The 12,573-nt window shown below is 30.7% G+C and overlaps 1 protein-coding gene across 1 annotated transcript in view; it reads right to left on the bottom strand.

Annotated features, from left to right (window-relative positions):
- Positions 1–7,831: 7,831 nt before the first annotated feature.
- The window catches only part of LOC111710429 (probable C-mannosyltransferase DPY19L3), a 13,093-nt gene continuing 8,351 nt past the window's right edge, over positions 7,832–12,573 (bottom strand). The window contains exons 8-11 of the mRNA XM_023484517.1: positions 11,623–11,678; positions 11,041–11,137; positions 8,584–8,652; positions 7,832–7,991 (exon numbers count right to left, since the gene is read on the bottom strand). Of these exons, the coding sequence (XP_023340285.1) occupies positions 7,905–7,991; positions 8,584–8,652; positions 11,041–11,137; positions 11,623–11,678 (309 nt within the window). The 3' untranslated portion in view covers positions 7,832–7,904. The remainder of the gene's footprint in view (positions 7,992–8,583; positions 8,653–11,040; positions 11,138–11,622; positions 11,679–12,573) is intronic.

Here is a 12,573-nt window from a genome sequence, read left to right as displayed (position 1 = left end):
GTTTGTATACTGCAATTTTCTTGTATTACTAAGTACAACCGTGTGCAGTCAAAACATAAACAAACAAAATGTGAACATTGCAAATGAAACTTTTACAGATTACAGCTTTCTCAGTAGGTATCACTATACTAAATCAAAGAATTATTTGAAAAGACGATATCGAATTCGTCACTGAATTCCCATGTTTATTGGCACACCCTGTATATTGCAGATTGGAGGAACTATGTACAATTATACAGTGTACAGTGTACATTGTAAGTGTGCAGTTTACAGTTTACATTGAACAGTTTGATTTTTACCTTATAAATAAAGTTATATTAAAATATATTAATATTATCAGTTGATACAATTCGATACATGGATTCCGAAAAATATAATAAGCAAATTATCTTTAATCTCCTGATATTGTACTATATGAAAGAAATTAGCCTATATTATATTTAGACAGACTAATAAAGGTTCACCACGATCCAAATATTAAGCGATGTAAATAACTGATAATTTATTAATAACTATAAGATAGCAAACGATTATTGATACGAGGTTGATAGGGAACTTAAGCAATGATAGAATTAAACCAGATCTTCAGTCATTTTTTCACTTCCTGTTCAGATGATCATTGTCAACTGACTCAAAAAGATCATTATTTCATATCTGCAACAATATAATAAAATGCTGATAACTGAACAGCTAGAGCAGTAGTATAGAATAATAACTACAATATTTTCCTCTTTACACCGGAAACATTAATGAATAACATCTTTCTTAATTGCTTTCTCACTTATTGCTTTTTTTGAACATTAATTGTACAACATTTACACTGTATCCTCCTATATACAGGTCTGCATTTTGTATCTGGAATGAGAAGCTGTTAAAAAACTGGATTTATTAACATATGCCGCCCATAATATTGCATGTATCATGTACAGCATGTACACTGTATATACAGTACGTGTATTCTATTTAAGTAAAGTACGGCCCATATAACTGTCTAGTAGGTTGACAACATTTAAGCAAGCATGTGTTTTTAATGTTGTTATAAAGCATTTAATTTAACCAGTAACTCAGAAAACCACCTATTGATTTCAGGGGCGTATTCAGGAATTTGTCCATGGGGGGCTTAAATTTTGTTATCTTTCCAGAAGGGGGGGGGGCTCAGCGCCCGTTGGGGTCTGAAAACCCCCTGAAATCAATAGATTTCACTGATTCAGTAGGGGGCTTAGCCCCCATATCCCCCCCTGAATACGCCCCTGATTGGTTTGTGTAAACTTTAAAAAATGATGTATTTTATGTTCATTGGACTTTTTCAAGTCATAACTTGAGTCCAACTGTCATATTCATCTATTGTTTTTTAAAAAAATTTCCTTAAACTCTTTTAAATTCTATTATTCATAATCTCTGAACATTTTTGTGGATCACATGTTTTTTTAAATAATGAAAATAGACACATAAAAGGGAAAAAGTTAGTGTTACTACCCAACTGAATTACCCCAATATTATATTCCTCTTTCACCCCCTCCCTTCCTAGCACTCCCCCCTTCCAATTTCTGATTGTTTGCTCTGATCTATTCCCAATAGATCTCATACTGGGATCCATTCTCGTAAATGGATGATTTCCTCACAACATTTTATATTTCATTAAACACCAGACAAACCAATTCCTTTCATTGCAATATTCATTATTTTACAGAATTTGTATGTTTTATATTTCATTAAGCACCAGACAAACCAATTCCTTTCATTGCAATATTGAATATTTTACAGAATTTATATGTTTCATATTTCATTAAACACCAGACAAACCAATTCCTTTCATTTTAATGTTAAATACTAGCTGAATTGCCCGAAGTTGCCCGTGGAATATTAGAAACACTTGGGAAGCCTCAAAAAAATTTGGCCAATTTGGTCTAGCCGTTAATGATCAGCTATAGCTAACACACACGTACAATCTATTTACATTTATATAAACATACATATATCATCCCGAACTAACGAGAGAGAGAAGCATTTGGTTTCTTTTATTTGAAATCAAAGTGTTTTCGTCTTTAACTCGACAGCCTTTAGACTTACGGACTTGTTTTTTTATACTTTTTCATTCAAAATGTGTATGCCAACAAAAACGTATTTATGACAAAAGGCTATAACAATATGTAAAAGGGGTCAAATTGTGATCGAAAGTCACAGTTTTCTGAAATATTGAAAGAACCGTTAAATCCTCGTGATATATGAGGGAGGAGATTTATTAATAGATTTTACAGAATTGTATACACATTTTATACACTTTATACTTCATTAAACACCAGGCAGTAGAAACCATTTCATTGCAATATTCAATATTTTACAGCATTTTATAATCGTTATATTTTATTTAACACCAGACAGTAGAAAACAATTTCATTGCAATATTCAATATTTTCCAGCATTTTATACACTTTATACTTCATTAAACACCAGACAGTAGAAACCATTTCATTGCTATATTCAATATTTTACAGCATTTTATAATCGTTATACTTCATTAAACACCAGACAGTAGAAACCATTTTATTGCAATATTCAATATTTTACAGCATTTTATACACTTTATACTTCATTAAACACCAGACAGTAGAAACCATTTAATTGCAATATTCAATATTTTACAGCATTTTATAAACTTTATACTTTATTTAACACCAGACAGTAGAAACCATTTCATTGGAACATTCAATATTTTACAGCATTTTAAAATCGTTATATTTTATTAAACACCAGACAGTAGAAACCATTTAATTGCAATATTCAATATTTTACAGCATTTTATAAACTTTATACTTTATTTAACACCAGACAGTAGAAACCATTTCATTGGAACATTCAATATTTTACAGCATTTTAAAATCGTTATATTTTATTTAACACGAGACAGTAGAAACCATTTCATTGCAATATTCAATATTTTACAAGCATTTTATACACTTTACACTTCATTAAACACCAGACAATAAAAAACCATTTTATTGCAATATTCAATATTTTACAGCATTTTATACACTTTATACTTCATTAAACACCAGACAGTAGAAACCATTTCATTGCAATATTTAATATTTTACAGCATTTTATACACTTTATACTTCATTAAACACCAGACAGTAGAAACCATTTCATTGCAATTTTCAATATTTTACAGCATTTTATACACCTTATACTTCATTAAACACAAGACAGTAGAAACCATTTCATTGCAATTTTCAATATACACTTTATACTTCATTAAACACCAGACAGTAGAAACCATTTCATTGCAATATTCAATATTTTACAGCATTTTATACACTTTATACTTCATTAAACACCAGACTGTAGAAACCATTTCATTGCAATATTCAATATTTTACAGAATTTTATACACTTTATACTTCATTAAACACCAGACAATAGAAACAATTTATTGCAATATTCAATATGTTACAAAATTTTTACAGAGCTGAATATTTTCAAATGAGATAGACATATCAGTATTTCTATCACTTTTGAAAATGAAAGTGTTTCCATGTCACAGTACTTTTTCGTAACAGAAATAAAAGATTTTCGTGTTAAAATGTGAAATTTTTTTTAATTTTTTGGGTTAGCTTGTCATGCATGCCATAACGTATGTTATATTAATTATAATTGTTAAGAATCATAGTCAGCATATTTAATTATTAAATATTGACTATCATTAAATTCATTATGTTATTTATGTTTAACCCATATAACACTTTTTAGAAATAAAAATCCGTTTGATTTTTAAATACATTTGATAGTCACAGTGCTATGGAGTCCTGGCATAATTATAAAAAAAAATCCGTAAATTTCTCAGTTTATCATTCAACATTGATTTACATTATTTAAATGATTATTCTTTGCAGTTTTTTTCCCTTGTCCGCCCATATTCAGCTCAATATTTACATAAATATACAATAAACATATTTACAACATTAATAACACATATCTGTCTAGCTGTCTATCAGTAGGATACAGGGAGATTTTGAAAAGTTGTATTCGTGTATTTCGTTTAAGAAGTATGTTTTCAAAAATAATGTCGACAGAAGCTAAACCCCTCGAGAGAGATAAAAAACGAAAAACTATGATTTTCAGGGGAATTCAGCCCAATTTCATTATTGTTTCAGAAGAAGTAAATATTTCCATTTAGTGTTAGCGCCGATCTAAGGATTCAACTCTAATTGGATGATGAGATAGATAGAAAGATAGATGTTACGGCCATGCAATTTCTATTGGTTCAGAATAGACACAAATCACGTGACAGAACTCTGATTGGATAAGGCGCTAATGGACTCAGCATACAGGAGTGATTTGGGGTTGAGCCCAACCCTTTGNAGAGCTCTGAATCTCAAACCAATTTAAGAGTTCGTTTGCTGAGATGATTTCATATCTGAAATTGAGAGTCTGCAGAACGGTCACTTTTATTATCATATTTTAAAAACAAATTTTTATACATATTTCAATAGATGATTTAAAAATATCCCTGCAATCTCTGCAAATCGATGTTTAAATTAACTATGCGAGATCAAACATTCTAAATTTGAAGGTTTACACCATCAGGTTGCAAAGATATTGGACTTGATTAAAAAACTCGAATCTTTTTTATAAACAACCTTTCAGCTACAAATACATACAATTAAGTTTACTGAGAAAATACAAATAAATATTTTTATAAAAACCAAGGAGTAGATTTAGATGGAGATGCAATTAAACTAAACTGTAATATCATGTTAATATATATCACACATTTTCCATTAACTTGTCTGTTTTATCAACAAAAAATATAATTAAAAATTAGTCAAAAAAGCTTCAAAGTATTTTTTGTTGATATCAATGTTTTTTAAATTTTTTTTGAAAAATGTTTTCTCCATGTAAAACTACTCCCTGATATAAATACTGTTAAATGAGACAAATGATGTTAGAGGAGGGAATAAAATAAACGTTTAGCTAAATCTTTCATCATTCGAATCTTTGATTCGGGAACAAGAATATAACAAAGGGGAAGAAGAGGGTGTTGGGACATTTTATAGATGGACATTTTAAAGATGGACATTTTATAGATAGATTTCATTGATGGACATTTCATAGATGGACATTTCATAGATAGACATTTCATAGATAGACATTTTATAAATAGACATTTTATTTTGTAAATAGACATTTTATTTTATAAATAGACATTTTATTTTATAAATAGACATTTTATAGATAGACATTTCATAGATAGACATTTTATAGTGGACATTTTATAGATGGACATTTCATAAATGGACATTTTATAAATGGACATTTTATAGATGGACATTTTATAGATAGACATTTCATAGATAGACATTTCATAGATGGACATTTCATAGATAGACATTTCATAGATCGACATTTCATAGATAAACATTTCATAGATGGACTTTTTATATATGGACATTTTATAGATGGACATTTTATAGATGAAAATTTTAAAGATGAACATTTCATAGATAGACATTTCATAGATAGACATTTCATAGAGAGATATTTTACAGATAGACATTTTACAGATAGACATTTTATAGATAGACATTTTATAGATAGACATTTTATAGATAGTCATTTCATAGATAGACATTTCATANGATAGATAATTTATTGATGGACATTTTATAGAAAGACATTTTATATATATTTCACAAGTGTACAAGGTGTACAATTATTGTACGCTGAATGTATTCAGTAACATCTGTGAGTGCGAGAGAGAATAACAAATTAGTGAAGAGAACAGGGATGGGGAGGGATTGTCATCAGTTTATGTATTACTGGGGTAGAGAAACAGGGGCGTATACAGGAGTTTGAGAGAGAGGGGAGGTTAACATATTTATTTTTTAAAGGGATAGGGGGTATTAGGACTAAAGAGAATAGATAAGTGTAGAGTAGAAAAAAAGTGTAAAACCGCCATTTTGTTCCATACTGCAGACGTGTACGGTGTACCTCACATATTTGTGTCCTTTATGGCCCTGGAGCAGGGGCGGATATAAGGATTCTGTAGGGGGGGTAAATAATTTTAATTTGGCGTGCGAAGCGCGCCGGAATTTTTTTTTACCCCCCCCTAGAAAAATATCATGATGTATATCAAATTATTGGTTTTAATTGGGTTTGATTTGCATTTTCCACTCATTTCTGGGATTTACAAACTCAATCTAATAAAGGCTTCATTACATACCTTTCAGCTTCCACCTTCTTTTATACCNGTTATTATTATACTAGGGGGGGGTAAATAACCCCAATAACCCCCCTTATTTACGCCACTGCCCTGGAGCATAGAAAACTATTAACGACCTTTTTTTAAATGAGATTTTTTTTTAAAACGATCGTTTCTGAAAAAAAGCTGAAAATTGTACAACCCCTTGTATTTCATGAATATGTTTTATTTCTTGGGGTCAATGTGTAGAAAACAAATTTTAACTGATCAGTGTCTTGTCATTCTGAATTGTTTAAATTACTGGTCCTCTATATAAAACACTGTCAGTGCCACCCCATACATGTGCACGGAGTAAAAAGAATAATTGCCGCAACTCTTATTATTTAATGTGCTGTGTGGACGTAGCTAGTACAGAAGTAAATTCAATTTCGGCTTTAACACTCCGGTATGGCGAAGAGGACATAACGATCTAGCCTAATTTAGCTAGGACCTAGAGGTTCTTTAGTTTTACTGGGACAGAGGAACTAGCTGATTACTTGCTTCAAACTTTCTAATCACACATCTTTGCAGTCTAGTATCGTAGACATTAGATTTTTCAAGCTTTGAATAAAGATATACAGGGTGCCCCACGAAACTTGACAGTTGGTGAATAGTTAAATGTCTTCTTCCATAAATGGTTATGTTGTTGGATGTAAAAGAGAATATAGTAAGATATATAACATGGCATTTTATAGTAAAATTGATTTCAAATTAAGATATATTAGAGTAAAAGAGTTTGTTAACGAAATAAAATGCAATAAATCTTCAATATCTAATATAATATATGGAAAAAAACATTCAAAACCATTCACCAACTGTCATGACACCTTGTATCTAAAATCATATTTTGAAATATCAAATGTCTACAATATCAGGTTGCAATGATTACACAACTAGAGGTTTAGGCGATTATTTTGCTGCTTAGGTATTTTTTTGCTTGGCCGGTTTTAATACTTTCTAGCTCGGTATCATTAATTCAAATAACAGAAATCTCTTTGAACCGTACAATAACTCAATAGAGACATTTTTATAGAAAATGATTTCCAATAATTAACGCGCGTCTATGTATTTTTCATGTACTTATATTATTCGAAATTTGTAAAAAAGGTACAGGAAACAATGCTGGAAAAATGTAATGTAGTGTGGAGCCCCTGATCTGCAATAAAAACTTGGAGAAATTAGTCCCAATTTCCTAAATATCACTGGAAGAAAGTCCCAATTTCCTAAATGTCCCTGGAAGAAAGTCCCAATTGTCTAAATGTCACTAGAAGAAAGTCCTTGGTTTTGGATTCCTGGAACTTTTTAATGGTGACCTTTTTTGCGAGCGACATTTTTAGGACTTTCTTTCCGATAACTGTTTTCCATAAAACTTTCTTGGCAGTTAATGAATATATTTTTAAACAGTTAGTACTAGTTAAAGGGAGTGACCGGCTATGTAAGGTAGTTGAACTAAGTATGCAGTGTTTTGGAAAACTTCTTTCGGATTCATTTGATACTGCATACTCAGTTCAACTACCTTACATAGCCGGTCACTCCCTTTAATACTGCCACATGTTTTTTTCTTCTTTTAATTAAATAAAAATGGCTTAGTTGATCTTTTATTTAGCTTGATAATTATTAAATAACACTCTTTAGCAATCCTAAAAACTAAATTTGTTTATTATTATCTGTGCAATTTGTAAATTCTGAATGTTTTGTTCTCAAAAACAGGTTTAAACAGTTTTCTATACTCAGGGCTGTCATAACGAACCTAAAAAAGTATAAGTTTAAAAAGTATAAATTAAAAAAAAAACTTGTTCAAAAAAAAATTTGATTTTGAAAATGTTTGAAGTCAAGAAAGTACTTTTCAAAAAAAAAATTAATGTCGATAAAAAATTTGCATTAATAATTCTTAACTTGTAAACTAAAAAAATGATCTCTTACACTTTTTTCAAAATCATTCAATTTTACGATACGTTCTACATTTGTAATAACAAAGCTTGTAATTACAATTACATGACTTAAAGGGACTGTAACAGAAGTTTATGGGACCATCCCTGCAAACTACTGACAAAGATATCAACGTTTATAAATATGAATACTGATTATTTTCAACTGGTGGTGTGCTATAAAAATAAAGGAATTTTCAGAATTAAAAACGTTTCTTCCCAGAAAAAGATAGTATCTTCTCCAATATTGACCACATTAAAATTTTACGTTTGCTGCTTTGAATCGGGTATTGGCATCTTTGCAAGTAGGGCCAATTAAAATTGAGCTTACAGTCCCAATGATTATGGTTTTTGAGTAAGTTAAAGGGGGAGGGGTAAATTTTGTTTAAAAAAGTATTTCTCAAAATTTATTACCTCGTCACAAAATCTTGGGTAATCACTTTCCTCGAGATACGGGGGATCCTGAATACCATCTTCAGGGATCTAGGAGTATCATTATTATTATTGTTATTATTATACAGGGGATCTAGGAGTATAATTATTATTATTGTTATTATTATACAGGGGATCTAGGAGTATCATTATTATTATTGTTATTATTATACAGGGGATCTAGGAGTATCATTATTATTATTGTTATTATTATACAGGGGATCTAGGAGTATCATTATTATTATTGTTATTATTATACAGGGGATCTAGGAGTATCATTATTATTATTGTTATTATTATACAGGGTTCTAGAAGTATCATTTTATTATTATACAGGGGATCTAGGAGTATCATTATTATTATTGTTATTATTATACAGGGGATCTATAGTTAACCGTTTTTATATTTAAGTTATATTACTTAATTTGATACGTATTTACATATTTTGTAATAATACAATATGAACTTGTTTTAGAGTTCTTGCTCTAAATGATTTTTAATAGTTTGCGTTATTCAACACTGATCCTGGTTTCCACTTTATCCATCTTAATTTAAGTAATTTACAATGTTTTCCAATATATAATAATTCTTTAAAACATCAACTCTTCGCACTTCATTTTGAGCCAATTGTTTTCTAAGATAATAAAATAATAATTTGCTATTTTTAATAGAAATAGTTTTAAGATGTTAACCTTCATTTTTGATTCTTGCTTCTAACACACAGTCACAACACTCAAAAGCACCTTTTTCTTTATATACCTACTTGCCCCCCTCCCCCACCCACCCCACCATCTCTTCTTCTAAAACACTCACTTTATACCATCCCCCCTCATACAATACTTAGCCTCAAACTTTTTGGTCAATATGTTCTTAACTCTTCTAAATTCTATCCGTGTAGTTGATTGAAGTGTTAATCTATGTAAAACTTTCTTTATATTTCTATTCTCAGTTGCCTCGGAACTTCAGCACAGTCAGGTTCTTATACAACTCTCTCCTAGTTTCTTGCGGCTGAGCAGAACCCTATGTGGAATAACATGGCAGTATACCATACTTAGAAAAAAAGAAATTAATAGTGCAGAGAAGGAGGGGTTTCTCTATGCTTCTCTTTCCCCTCCCTCTTGCCAGAAACAAGGAAAATGGAAACATAGAAAGTAGAATCCTGGTTGTGCACCATGCACTATGCTGCCGGCTGTGAGGAACAGATTGCTGTAGACAAGGCCATATTTTGAAGTACAATAGCAGCAATTCCCCATTTATGTACATGCAGTGCAACTCCGATGGGTAACCATTAATGCTGCAGAACTCCAAAAGAGTATAAATCTGGGAGAAAAGTAGGGTTCCTTTATGGGAGTCCCTTGATACCCTCCCTTTCTACCTACTCCAAACATATTTAGCGGATTTTACAAAAAAAGAAATGTAGTGGATTTTTAAAATTTTCAAAAGAGGCAAATTTTTGAAAATCACCCATAAACCTTTTCTGGGGTCACACGAGGTTCCACACAAAATGTGAGCCCTAGCGGTTCAGCCGTTTTGCCGTTTATTCGATAGAAAAAACGGTAGTATTTTTGATCAGATTAAGGATTCAAAGGTACTGTTATAAAATCGGGCAATGCCATCTTTGCATGAAGGTTCATTTAAAATTACGCTTACAATCCCTTTGACTGGGTATATTTTAAAAGCAGGCAGGCTATGAAGGAGGTTCCCAGTATTAAACTGAGTATGTCTGCACCAGACTTTTTATTGTTAAGAAACTAACCTCACCGACCATTTGTTTGACAGCCTTAATCTAGGCGTTTAATAAATTAAGCATTAAATGGAGCCCACTTTGCCAAATAAACAAAACAAAACATATTTTATAGGTCATCACTTAACGGTTTGGATGGGAGGCCCTTTGGCACCCTCCCCCCTCTTTTTTTTTTTTTTTATCAAGCACTCTTCTTAACATTTAAAAAATAGTAAAAACAAGATTTTTTTATTGCAAAGACTAGGGTACAAGACGTTCAATGAGCGATTGGCGGTGTTTCCAAAAATGTAAAATAGACATTAATTTTATATATGTCTAGAATTTAAAGGAATTGAGTTTTAGTCACAAATTCAAATTTTCTAATCCCTATGTCTTTGCAACCCGATGGTTTAAACCTTTGATATTTCAAACTACAACCATTTGCTCAAACAGTGTTCATAGTTTGAAATATCTAAGATCTACAACATCGGGTTGCAAAGATATAGGGGCTAGAAAATCAGAGTTTGTGGTAAAAACTCAATTCCTTTCTTTAAGCCCTTAAAGAAAACATGCTGCTTTATTGCAAAAAACAAATTTACATTTCTTCGATTTTTTTCCATGTTTACTTAAGGTTTTGTTTCTAAGGGGTCTTCTTCCCCTGGAATTTAGGGTTAATGGAGAGTGAGGGGCATGAATTATCATTAAATAAAACTTACATGATTATTGACTAGATCCATTATATCTGGTGTAGAACAACGACCTCTATGAGACAAACATATGCTGTCCTCAAGAATGATGTAACTCGTGTTGTACCTGTACAGTGTACAGGCAATTAATCAATCAAATTATAATTTAATCATTTTATAAATTGATGAATTAGTCTAGTAATCAATCAATCAGTCATCCAGTCAACAATTTTATAGATTAGGGCTGGACAGTTAACACATGCCTTAACTTTTTGATATTTTCACTTTGACTATTTGATTAAACATCATAGTTTCAAATATTAAATGTCTACAACATCAGGTTGCAAATATTTCATGATTTTAATAAAATATAAATGAAGTAATTAAGCAATCTGTTGGTAAAGCAATCTGTCAACAAATCATTTTTTTGATAAAAGTGAAAAGCCAAGCCGAACGTTTCAATAAATAAAAATTGTAAAATATATGTAAACATATTGTACAATTTTATTTTTAATTTCAATATTGTTGATTCGGCCATGTTGGACTATTAAAACTAGTATAACCACAAAGAACAAGTCTCGTTAAATTTATTAAAAAAGTTTAAAATTTTACTTTATTAAAAGTTGATGAACATAGTCAGGGGATTCTTTCCCATACATCTGGTACAGCTGAAATATTTAGCAATTAAAACCTAAAGAAACTGTAAGAATAATTTCAAATGTCCCTTCATTCAAAGATGACAATGCCTGATTCACAACGGTACCCTTAAAAAGGTTTGGCTGATCAAGTACAAATCATATATCAATGTTTATAACTTTGAGAACTGATTTTTTTCCATTGCAGTTTCACTGCAAAAGTGACTTGCCCAATGCACTTGTCTACTGCAGAAAAAAAGCACTTTAAACCCTGATAAAACGAGGATATTTTCCACAATATTGATCAGATGAAGGTTTCAAGTGTACTATTGTAATCTGGTCTTTACCATCTTCGCATGTATAAAATGTTTAATCCTTCATGAGCTTAAAACTTTTAATTGGATGGATGAGTTGTATAAAGATTAAAGAGAATGAGTCAATCTCGTTTACCCATTGGATTTTTTAAATGTGATAATACAAATATTTGTAACGTTTATTTATATATATAAAGTTGTAGCCTCTGTTTGGGTCTGTTTAATTGTTTGTCCGATCATAACTCAGAAAGTCCTAGAACGTTTTGACTCAAATTTTGATTGGGGATATCGGATAAGCCACGGGAATGCTCTAAGTTTTGTTTTGAGAGGGAAAAAAGCTAACCTTGGCAACGCTGTTAGTTAAAAATCAAATTCATATTTATTACTGTTTAAACAAATTAAAATATAACATTTTCAGAAAACTGAATCAACATTTATTGATTAACTTTCCTAGTATTTACTAGAACTGAGCAACGTTCCAAGAACTAACGACAAGTTTTTTAACATTAAAAGGAAGATTTCATTAACGAGCGGCAGAAACCGTTAATTTTTAAATCGTTAGCGAACAATAATTACAGTTCATAAAGAAAATAAATGACCAAAAAAAAAAAAAA

This window comes from Eurytemora carolleeae, unplaced genomic scaffold (genome assembly GCF_000591075.1).
Source record: "Eurytemora carolleeae unplaced genomic scaffold, Eaff_2.0 scaffold1061, whole genome shotgun sequence".
Lineage (NCBI taxonomy): Eukaryota > Metazoa > Arthropoda > Copepoda > Calanoida > Temoridae > Eurytemora > Eurytemora carolleeae.
The sequence above is the reverse complement of the archived record's forward strand: the minus strand, read 5'-3'. Positions and strand labels throughout refer to the sequence as shown.